Below are 11,788 nucleotides of genomic sequence, written 5' to 3'. Positions count from 1 at the left end.
ATAATCTAGTGATCCCGCACGCGTGTTTTGTTTAATAGTACCGGATCGGGCACTATATATTTTTTAAATAATAGACCTTATTGCAGATAGCAAAAATCCGACGTCCCGCAAAGGATTGTGGGAAATATTTTGCACCTCCAGTTATACGGTCGTCACGTAAATAACGTGTTCTACAAAGTTTTTTTGTAAACAATAAGTTTGTAAACATTGACATTGTTCTTGGTGGACGGTCATGCTTCTGTGGCGGAAGCCAGTTTCACCCACGAATGTGTGTACCTCCATGCTTTATTTAGCCAAGTCCAGATGTGTAATATTAATATAAAAAACTACGACAATAATGCCATCGGACCAGTGTGTGCTTTGCGACTCAACGGAAGAACGAGGGACTGTACATGTATGTACATACGTGTAGGTAGGTAGGTCCATGCATGTTCTTTTGACTTTGATTGAACACAAAATAGTTTAATAAAATATCAATAAAGCTTGTTTATGATTTAATCATGACCGGGTCATGATTAAATCATCAAGCATGTCAAACCCAACAAACTGTAGGCTACAATTTGAGTATTGTATAGGCTAGATTTATGTGTGATTTGTGGTAGAAACTAAAAAAGAAACATACATAGGCCTATTCAATTATATATTCCTCAACATTTTTTAGAGATGACAGATATTGATATTATATTCAGAATATAATATCAATATTCTGATAATGATACTGCTCATTAATTAGCTCATAATCATATTAGTCATGATTGACTTTCAGGGCAGAGTGTTTGGTTATGATTTACAAGGCAAAAGATCATTCATAAATGCCTCAATCAGTTTCGCTATCTGCATTCCTGTTAAGTTGTGGTGGAGAGCGCTTCACGTGGGGTCAGGGTGTTTAAAGTTAACGAGTGATAAAGACCAGCTGGAGATCTTTATAACCGGTTGTTTTTGATATGTTTAGATGCATAATATGTGCTGGTCTTGGTGCTAGATGTTTCACCGATACGGGTGATGTTTGTGAGTTGGCCGCGCTGGGTGTGAAAGCAAAACAAGAAACGTCTTGCACCAAGACTAACTACGCACACACCACACAATGCATCCGAAAACTGTCTCAGTCATTAAAATGCAACACATGTCAGGTCATCAAATAAGATACGTAAAAGAGGAAACAAGGGCTGAACGACCACGACCCTGCCTGTTTTAAACGCCTTTTTAAGAACTTGTAACCACTCATTTATTCCCTTAGTTTTTGTCTGCTTTATCTTTCAGATAATTACTTGTGCATCAACATGCTTCGTGACAGGACTCATATTGGAAGCAGTTATTCTCCCAGTTCTGTGTTCACTCCAAAGATGTGATCTGTACTGTTGTTTTGTGGACTCGACCAACCACATCCTACTTCTTTTGCTGCAGGAGAGCTCATTGACCATCTTCTGAATTGACTAAAGGCTGTGTGTGTGTATGTGTGTCTTCATGCTCTTGAGGCCATTTTTGACTGATGACACGTAAATTGGCGATGAAAAGATAAATGTTAATTGCAGAGTGAACTGTGACGCAAGCGAAGGTATCGCAAATGCTTCTTAATATGCCTGTGCGTGGCGTCCTGCGGTTGTAGGCTACAATTCTCAGAGAAAGTAGAATAATACAATACAATACAAACAATAACACTGTCCAAACGTCCATTTCCACTGTCTTGAAGAGTTTAAAGCTTCATTTATTCTGGTTACTTAAATCATACAATAATACTTCATAATGCAAAGATTTAAATAATACCAAGGGTTGCAATTGCAAAGATCTAGAGGGTTGTAGTTAACCGCCTCAGTACAGTCAACATGAACAATACCTGAGGCAAACAAGGGTAGATAATAATTGAGTGAAGTAAACTGCAATGTAAGTGTTTTTAAGGGGCCATGAAAATACCAAGTGTGTTATAAAGTTAATATTACCAATTTAGATATTTGAAGAAAAAAATTAAAGGATGGAAATTTAAAATAAAAGTGTTTGTAAACAAATATATTGAACAAAAAGTGTGACAGGTTTGGATTTATTTTCAGCAAGAGTTAAATTATGTGTACCCACAGTTATCAATGAAACCTTTAAACTCTCACCATAAAATGGGTCAAATAATTACAGATGCTGGTTAGATTGTGAACAATTGTTTTCACACCAACCCCGGGAGTTAAACTCACAACATGCATGATATAGCATTCACAAACAAGAATTTGTCACAGGTTTTATACAAAGCTGCAGTTTTATCATGGCACTGTCATCTTTAGATTCCATTCCAACCTGTTGGTGTAGAAGATAGTCTGACCCCTCTTCTAGAGTCTTTTTGTGAACAAGGACTCTGACATGCATGCCGTGTTTGCCAAAGGTGGCTGCAGCTTAATAAATATCAATTGTTTTAATGTTGGCTTTGTGAAGTCATGAGACAGCTTAATACATTACAAATTGCCTCTGGCAGTACTGAACCCATTATTAGTGGGCCCTGAACCACCTGACCACAGTGCCAGTCAACTTACTTGTTAATTTAAATCAAAATTTTTAAGATGCAGAGTTTGCAGAGAATCACATTTAAGTGCTCACAATACTTCTTCTTTGATGGCAAGGTTTGAAATGACTTTTCACCCACTTAAACTACAAAATGAGACCTATCAGTATAATTAGTTTAGAATCGTTTAGAATCCAAAATGTATTAATTGGGATAGTTGCCCCCAAAATAATAAAGTTAAATGGTAACAATTTCCAAGTAAAACCAAAAGGATTTATTTTTTGAGGATGCCCAATGCAGAATCTATTTTTGTTGTTGAATAAATCAAACTTATTTGAAAACAAAAATTAAAAAGAAATTATATTCTTTTTTCAAATTCCTACCTTAAGAAGGGTTTCGCTCATGTGACCTAGTCCTTGCTTTTCGAATTACAAACCTACAAAAACTCATAAACTCATATCATATGATAAAATTATAGGCATAACAAACATACCATTATTACAGTACCAGTAGGGTCTAACAATAAAGCTTACAACTTGATGCTTTATGGTACAGTGTACTAAAAGTATCATTTTTGTAATACATGCACAAAACAAAGCACAAAGTATGTAATTATATTATGCACAGAATCATGTTCGTACAATACGTGTACATCAAACTTGTATAAACTGAACCCTTGATAAAAACATGTTTATGCTAGGACTACTTCTAAGTTCTAGAAACTAGAAGTATGCTAGGACCTACACCAGAACCTTGTCGTACTTGTCATGTCATGATCTACTGTATAACCATGGAGGTAGAAATAGATTTATATTAATAAATATAAACATAAACCAAAATTACTTAGTCACTTTTGGTCACTTTAATTTTGAACCATATCAGTGGTAGACCTAAAAAGTTGATGGTGTGAGAAATAAGGAAAAAGTATCATCTGCCACATAAAGTTTTTAAAATGTACAACTACCATGATTGAAAGCTATTCTATTTACGTCCACGTCATTGCTGATCAGTATTACAGATACAATCGAATCAAGACAATGTAACCATTGATGGGCTTTATCCATAGAGCTAAATCTAGACTCTATCTAGACCAGGAATAAGAAATGTTTTTATTTTTTGTAAAACAGTCATGACAGTCCTCGATCATCATGACCTTGGCAATGTTTCTCTGTTTTGTAACAGAAAAAATGTCTTACTTTTGTCATTGAGGTCGTCCATGCTTTTGTCGAAGTATTTATCAGCACAAATCGGAGTCACTGGTGGGAAGTTTTGGTTGTTATTTCCGATCCTTCGAGGGTGACTGATGGTTGCGGGAGGGTCACTGATCCGTGTTGCAACTTCTCGCCATTGACCTTGTCAATGTCAGTCTTCCGACGCCCTACAGACGTAGACGGGCAAACCTAAAAACAGTAATTTTATCGCGAAAAAATGTCGCCTTTGGAGTTTGTCTTTAACTACTGTGTCTTGTCACATTCACTTTAGCTAAAGATTACCTTAGTTTGTCTATGCCAGAACTATTTATTCTATCAACCAGCTCTTTCTCGGTCACTCCTGCCACATCCATTTTGCAAACCGATCGATCGTGTACGAACGTTGAACGTTGTTTACTTTTTTGAGCGAGGTGCCAAATTTTTCCCACAGTCCTTTGCGCGCACATGCGCAGTTGTTCAAAATTGCTATCTGCAATAAGGTCTATAGACCTTTTCGCAAATACCGGGGCGCGCGCGTAAAGCTTGGAATTAGGTGCATTGTGGTCTTGCTGGTATCCAAATTTGATTCATATCTATCCCACAATGCACCTCATTCAACAGTCTGCGCTTGCGCATTGGTATTTGCGATAAGGTCTATGGTCACTGGTTACAGCGCCCTCTCTTGACGTGAACCGTGAACTGCAATTAAATAACTTCCATTATTTTCCAAGTTTCTTTTCTTATTTCACATTGTAAGACCGAGGTGTGTTACAGCACACATTGTGTCTGGATGTTTCGGTAACTAGTGCTTGTCCATTCCCCCTCGGGCCTGTGAGTGACCATTAGAGGGACCTATTTATCAGGCGTTTTCTTGAGAAGATTTAAATGTGATGTATAGGTAACTGTTTACATGACAAAGAGTGAACTAGCACATAAAACAGCTGCATGGGTTCACCAATCGAAGTCTCCAACCTATTGAGTATTAAATTCAAACAAGCGAGTATAGAAAAGGGACAGATTATGCATAATGCATGTTTGTTGTTGTCCAACTTAATTAAAGGTTGGTAAACACATCTTGTTAGCAGTTTACCAGCGACAACGATGTAGTACCTAGATGCCCTGAACTGTAAACAAAACAATCCGTAAAGTTTACGCTGCTTTACCTGGCAGCTAGGAGGCCCGTTAAACTGCCGTAAAGTTCACAGTGGAAGTTTTGTAAATTGTGCCTTGAAGGGGTAGTTTGCAAAACTTCCACCACTGTGAAATTTCCTGCACTTCACCTTACCTGGCACCTTAGCTGCAAGTGAAAGCACCGTAAATTTAACTGATTTATTTTTTACCGTGTGTCTATACAATTGTTGGTTTAATTCGTGGCACGTATTTTTGTTTGGCGGTAATATCAATACCTTTTGTGTGCAGTACCGATACAAATGAAACCTGCAACTCAATCGATATGTGCATTAGTTTAACTGCAAAGGCCTGCGACAGAACATTTCGACTTTCAGCCATTTTTCAATTTCTATGAATGTTTTCATTATTCCGTTTCTTTGGGTAAGAGTTTGTGCGTTTGTGCCTACGACTTTAATGTAAGAACATTGGGTTGCATCGGTACCGCCTGACACATCAGGTTAAATTCTCATGTTCTACATATTCATCGTTAAAGTCAGTTAGAAACGTTTGAAGATCGGAAAGGAGGACATACAAGGCAAGTTTCCTGAAACATGGATGGAACTTTGAACTTGTCTCGTCGATTATGGATGTTCTACGTGTTTTTATGGACATGTGAAGGTAGGTAGTTCTAAAGGCCCCGTCACACAGAACCTTGTTATTATCCATGAGACCAACTGCGCTGTGCGAAATGAACACTTTGACAGCACTTAAAGACATTCTAACTCACTTTCTTAAATAGTGGGACAACTGAAATGGGATATTACTAATAGTTTTGAATTGCAATCTTAATTATAAAGTGGGCTGAGCATCTTCATGTTTACATCATTATAAACTTGTCTTTAAAAAGACAATAATTAAATTTCAGTTTTAGAAAGATTGTGAAAGGCCGATAAAGAAAGAGAACTTCGATACAAAATTCACACGACAAAATTCAAAAAGACACGACCTGAAGTGCATGACCAATACTCGTTCAAGAGTCATGGCTATATTTTATAGTCTCGAACATTTCTTTTGTTTTCTTATCCGTCATGCTACTAGGTTTTTCTCGAGCCCAAGCGTGTCCACCTCTTTGGTCATTTTACGAGGGAAACTGCTATCGCTTCTTCGGCCAGAGGAAGTCGTGGCACGATGCTGAATCTCACTGCAATGGGTTCTTCACCAGTAAGAGCCAGGCCCATCTTGCGACCATCCGGGATTCCAGCACCAACCACTTACTCCTAACGGACCAAGGCACGTTGGGTGACTTCACTTGGATATCAGACGGAGGGCGTGACGTTCCACCGAATGTCTGGATTCCTGGCCAACCAGATGACCCCGGGAATGATGAGGATTGCGTAGACTTCTGGAATCGTGCAGGCACAATAGGTTGGAATGACGAGAGCTGCGACAGAGAGAATCATTTGCATGATGAATGTCGGTTGTTACTAATTACTGGTTTACGGTATCAGCGTTAAAACAAGGAAGGTGGTGGTTGTATGGTAGTACTTTAAGGCAATGGACACTATTGGTAATAATTGTTTGCATAAAACCTCACTTGGTAACGAGTAATGAGGAGCAGTTGAGAGTAGAAACCATTGTGAGAAACGGCTCCCTCTGAAGTAACGTAGTTTTCGAGAAAGAAGTAATTATCCACGAATTTGATCTCGAGACCTCAGAATTAGACTTTGAGGTCTTGAAATCAACCATCTAAACGCACATAACTTCGTGTGACAAGGTTTTTTTTTCTTTCATTATTATCTCGCAACTCCGACGACCAATTGAGCTCAAATTTTCACAGGTTTGTTATTTTATGCATTTGTTGAGATACACCAAGTGATAAGATTGGTCTTTTGACAATTATCAAAAGTTTCCTGTGTCTTTAAACAAGGAAGGTTGTGGTAGAATGGTAGTACTTAAAGACTTTAAATTATATCAAACTGCATGAGCTTCCGTAGGAACAACTTTCATCAGATGCTAAAACTGATGTCAGCGTCTGTAGGTCGACTGGAGACCGCCCACGGCCGAATGCCTCCCCTTCGTATAGATGTCAGACTGTCACGTCTCGACTGTACAACTCTGTAAAGTATACCGTGTCAGGCAATAATAGTGACTAACAGCTCCACTGGAAGTACATCGCTAAGAAAAATTGAGTAACAATTTGTCGAATCAAAGTTTTGTCTTTCTTTGAAAAACTTAGTACATAATGAAGTATTCAAGTTTTTCGTAAATAATTACATTTTATTGTGTTCACTAATCAAGAGTTGTTGCTTAACAATATTTAAAGGCCAGTTCAGGTAAATATTTGATTTGACAGTTTGTGCTTAAAGGGTGTATGTACTTTTTGTAGGACAAAAAACACATTGTCCACTGATACTGATTTACACTAAACGTACACAGTTTGAAGACAAGGATAGTAGAAAGCTATGAAAATATTCCGTGCTGTGGTGCTGTAGTTTTGGGGAAATGACCAAAACAATGTCATGAAAATAATTTGCGTCTCACAGATCGTAAGACGAAAATTATTTTAATCATGTACAAACGTATTTTCATGACATTGTTTTACTCATTTATTATCTCAAAAACTACAGCACATCAGTAAGTAATATTTGAAGGGAAGCTTTCCAATATCTTTATCTTCAAACCCTGTAAGTTTAATGTAAATCTATGGTTTTTAGCTCATCTTTACAACTCCACCCCAACAAAATGCAAAAATTATTTGTTTTTACCTGTTATATCACTACAAAGTTAATCCTTGGCCTTCCTTGAGAACAAAAGTATTTTTTTAAATTGTGTTCTACTTGTGCTAATTACGCATTAGAACGTGTTTCTTGAACTTTCAAAATCGAAATGTTTACACCGTTTTGGGGCCCAAAAATATCAACATGCCAGGGGTCTCAGAAAATGTTTCCTGTCGATTGTGGTTAGGGCCAAGATTGGTCTATAAGGATGAAATAAATTCATTTTTTACCGTTAGCACAGAGTCAAATATTTACCTGAACTGACTCTTTAAGAATAATATTTTACAACGTTTTTAGCGCTTACATGAACAAAATTTGAAGAAAGAAAAACAGTTCAAATAAGACCATTTTCCTGTGACAATTTATTTGCTTATTGCTTTCGCCCAATTGTGAAAAAAATGTATTATTCATCTTTAGAAAGCTTGCATATTTTCGCAAACGAATGGTAGCAGATTCATTTCGTATCATTGTTCCAATATTGATTGTTCCTAGGATTTACTGGTTCCCCCGGTGCCCCCCCCCCCCGCCCCTCCCCTATGAAAACATGATTGGCTGAAGAAGGTTAATTACCTAGAGGGTGATATAAGATGAAATCTGAAACACAGTTCGCCGTATCTTATGGGACACAGAATGTTTTTATTTTGTTGAGTTCTTATTTACCCTAGGGAAACCTCTCATTGAAACACTGTTTCAACACATCATCAATTTTAAATTGTATAAATACGAAATATATATTTATAAGAACAATTTGATTAAGATCATATTAAAAACAAGACAAACAACCAAATTTAAATAAAGACTACGGACATACGACAAAAGCACAAATCTTTACAACAGTTAAAATATACAACAAATACAAAGGTTACAAATCTGGTCGAGCCGGGAAAAGCACTACATGTCCCACCTATTTAAAACAATCAATTGTTTTGTACTGTACTTTAACACTTGCTTTACAGTGCATGGCAAGGGATTCTTTAGTGTTAAGGGGGTTGATTAAACGAGTTTCCCCACGAGCAGCAAATTTACGTTTTCCTTAGTTGGTTTTTGGCAGTGGGGGAACTAGAGACCAATCTGGTTTTGTATGAATCGGGTTAGGTAGGGAGGAATGCTTCCACCGTGTTGCACAAGATACCCACGGACTTCCTGATACTTGTTTTTGTTTTGTGTGTGGAAGTTTCCTCCTATAGCGCCCTCTTTGACTCATTTCCATGAGCCCAAAATCCTTCAAGGAAATCGTGCGCGGGCAAACGTCACTCCGCTGTTCGCCGTTAACGCTACTTAATGGTTGCTGCCAAGAGACTGCAGATGTATCAACCAGTTTTAAAGTGGCATGGTATTGATTATTTAGAGATTGATTGTTTAGAGATGCGGACTGTGTAGGCATACACCCTATTCGTATAATAGCGAAATCTTTTAGATTTTCCAAGAGGACACCAGACTGGGACGATTTGATAGTCAACAGGAATGTAAAAATTCAGTTTAGATCTGCACATGCTAGTCACTATGTGCGTGTTTTATGTAGAGGTGTAGAAAGGCCCAGTGGGCTTGGGTATGTCCGTACATATCCCGTTGCAGTGTAGTGTGTTCGTCAACATTACACACGCACCCAAGGTTATAATACGCCTGCAACCGTGGACCTCCTTTAGTCCCTCTTTTGTAGATACTTTGTTTAAACTTTGTTTAAGGGTACAAATGTGGAGTTTATAAGATACTGCTCAAGGATTGCAAGAGTAGGGTTTGAAATATTATGCCTTTTATTTTTGTTTTCACGGTACTCGGGAAAGTACTGAGTATTCACTGCTAGCACCACCGGTGTAGGGTTAAACCACAATTCATAACATGTTCGCTGTTCCTAGTGGTGGAGAGCGCGTCACGCGGGGTGTTTAAACGGTTCATAATGACCAGCTGGAGCAGTTTATAGCCGGTTGTTTTCGGATGCGTTTAGATGCATACTACGCGCATGAATGCATATCCGAAAACATCCGGTTGTTTTCTGATACGTTTAGATGCATACTACGCGCACGAATGCATATCCGAAATCATAAAAATGCAACACACGTACAGAGCTCAAGGACGTCAAAAAACGGATAGGTTTAACAGAGTTTCTTACTTTACAATACATTTTACAATCTCTTTGGCATCTATACCAAAGTTGCCCGTAAAGATGGCGCATAGCGGAAACTTTTATTCATCGACTTAGTAGATAGTGTTGTGATCGCTCCAGAATGTGATTACATGAAAAGTTAAGTTCATCGAATGATGCATAGTCAACATTATAATAACCATTGGAAACAAATGGTAGAAAGGGCATAACCTGAAACTAGACTGCACAGGAAACAAAACTACACGTCTACCTCACACAACTTCCGCATCCCGGTATATGGTTAAAGATGTATAGTCAGATTTGTTGCTGAAATCTCGTTTTTTTTTCTCTGACCGATTTTTAAAAGATGATAATGATTTAAAAACTCGTTGTATAATTGTCACGCAAAATGCACAAACAAACCTACGTTTATTTGGATCAATTTAATTGAACATTCAGTAAGCCAACAAGTTGCCGGTAAAAAGAAAGATTGCGTCTGTCGAGAACAATGCAAGTCGACCTCAGTTTACAAGATGAAAAGTCAAGTTGAATGCATGATTATAACAATCTATATAAATGACGGTCATTATTACATCTTTAATTTTGGAGGTTTAGACAGCAAACAACGAAACCGGAAACCGAAACCTGATGACTTATGTCCCAGTTTTAGTACGTATGACCAAAGGTTTTTAAAGGCCTATAGAGAGAAAGAACTTCCATAAAAATACACAGACTGCTGAAAGGACACGATCTTTAGCGCGTGACAGATACCTCGATTAAGAATCATGGCTGTTGTCTGGAAAATTTCTCTCGTGTTCTTGTCCGTTATAGGACTAGGTTTATCTCAATCTCTTGAGTGTCCACCTCTCTGGTCTTTGTACAAGGGGCACTGCTACCGCTTCTTCGGCCAGAGGAAATCGTGGCATAATGCTGAAAAGCACTGCCGTGGGTTCTTCACCAGTAAGAGCCAGGCCCATCTTGCTTCAATCCGGGATTCCAGCACCAACGACTTACTTCTGGAGCTGTGGAAAACTTCACTTATTTCCATTTTGGGCGAAGGTGATCGTGTGTGGATTGGGCTTACCGACCAAGATAGGGAGGGTGTCTTCACTTGGATATCGAGCGGAACAGCTGACGTGCCAACGGATGTCTGGCTAACTGGCCAGCCGAATAACCAAAATAATGGTGAAGATTGCGTAGACTTTTGGAATAAAGACGGCATATTGGGATGGAATGACGAAAACTGCGCCAGAGAGAATCCGTTTATTTGCAAGATGTATATCGGTAGTTACTGATTAATATTGGTCTACGGTATCAGCGTTAAAACAGGGCAGGTAGTGGTAGTATGGTAGAACTTAAAGACTAACTAATTTACAAACAAAACTGCATGAGCTTTTCGTAGCAATAACTATCAACAGATGCAAAAACAGTCAGCATTGTAGGTCGACTGAAGTCCGCACCTCACCAGGAATGCCTCCCCTCGGTATCGATGTAAGACTATCCTGTCTCCACAATACAACTATGTAGATATACCGTGTTAGGTATAATTATGACTGACAGCTCCCCTGGAAGTCCATCGCCAAGAGAAATTCTTCATGCTCAGAAGTTCATTAGAGTATAATTGTTACAAAAATATATTCGTTAATTTTGAGAAGTTTTTGTCTCATTGACCGATCATAATTTGCCCAGCCATTTTCCAAGTTTCAGTGTAAACTTGCCAGTGTAAAATCTCACTTCACAAAAAGTCATGTGTAGGCGTGTTAGCTATACACTAAAGACCTTCATCACGGTGTGACCATCTTGATTTTACTCCATTCCAACTCATTGTAACCAAACTGAGGCTGGACGAAATAATAGTCGGATGCCATGTTTGCGCAATGAATGTTAGCATGCATTACTGTTATGTAAACAAGGAACATGACCAAGATGGAGACAGCGCGATAACGGTCTATAGACCTTTCTTTTGCAACGTCACAGCCCGAGTTTTTGCCAACTCAGATTTGAAAACTATGGAAAGCCATAAGTGCAAATCAAGAAAAGATCGCTATTTGTGGTACAATTTTTTTTTTTTTTTTTTAAACCAAACAACTTATTATGAGAGGTATTTTATTTCATTGAAAATTTGCAGAAAATATTGAATTTTGTT

The 11,788-nt window shown here is 38.2% G+C and overlaps 1 protein-coding gene and 1 pseudogene across 1 annotated transcript; both read left to right on the top strand.

Moving 5' to 3' along the window:
• The first annotated feature begins 5,393 nt into the window (after positions 1-5,393).
• Positions 5,394-6,270, top strand: LOC117290448 (annotated as a pseudogene).
• Positions 6,271-10,325: 4,055 nt separating this feature from the next.
• Positions 10,326-11,511, top strand: LOC117290699 (alpha-N-acetylgalactosamine-specific lectin-like). Its single transcript, XM_033772231.1, has one exon. The coding sequence runs from the start codon at positions 10,428-10,430 to the stop codon at positions 10,935-10,937; it is 510 nt and encodes a 169-aa protein (XP_033628122.1). The 5' UTR covers positions 10,326-10,427; the 3' UTR covers positions 10,938-11,511.
• Positions 11,512-11,788: the final 277 nt, after the last annotated feature.

The sequence above is a fragment of the Asterias rubens genome, chromosome 5 (assembly GCF_902459465.1).
Source record: "Asterias rubens chromosome 5, eAstRub1.3, whole genome shotgun sequence".
Lineage (NCBI taxonomy): Eukaryota > Metazoa > Echinodermata > Asteroidea > Forcipulatida > Asteriidae > Asterias > Asterias rubens.
This window is presented reverse-complemented; position numbering and strand designations above follow the sequence as displayed.

What these genes read in the sequence shown, in the direction of transcription:
- LOC117290699 (XM_033772231.1), top strand. Translation starts at nt 10,428, where the DNA reads ATGGCTGTTGTCTGGAAAATTTCTCTCGTGTTCTTGTCCGTTATAGGA.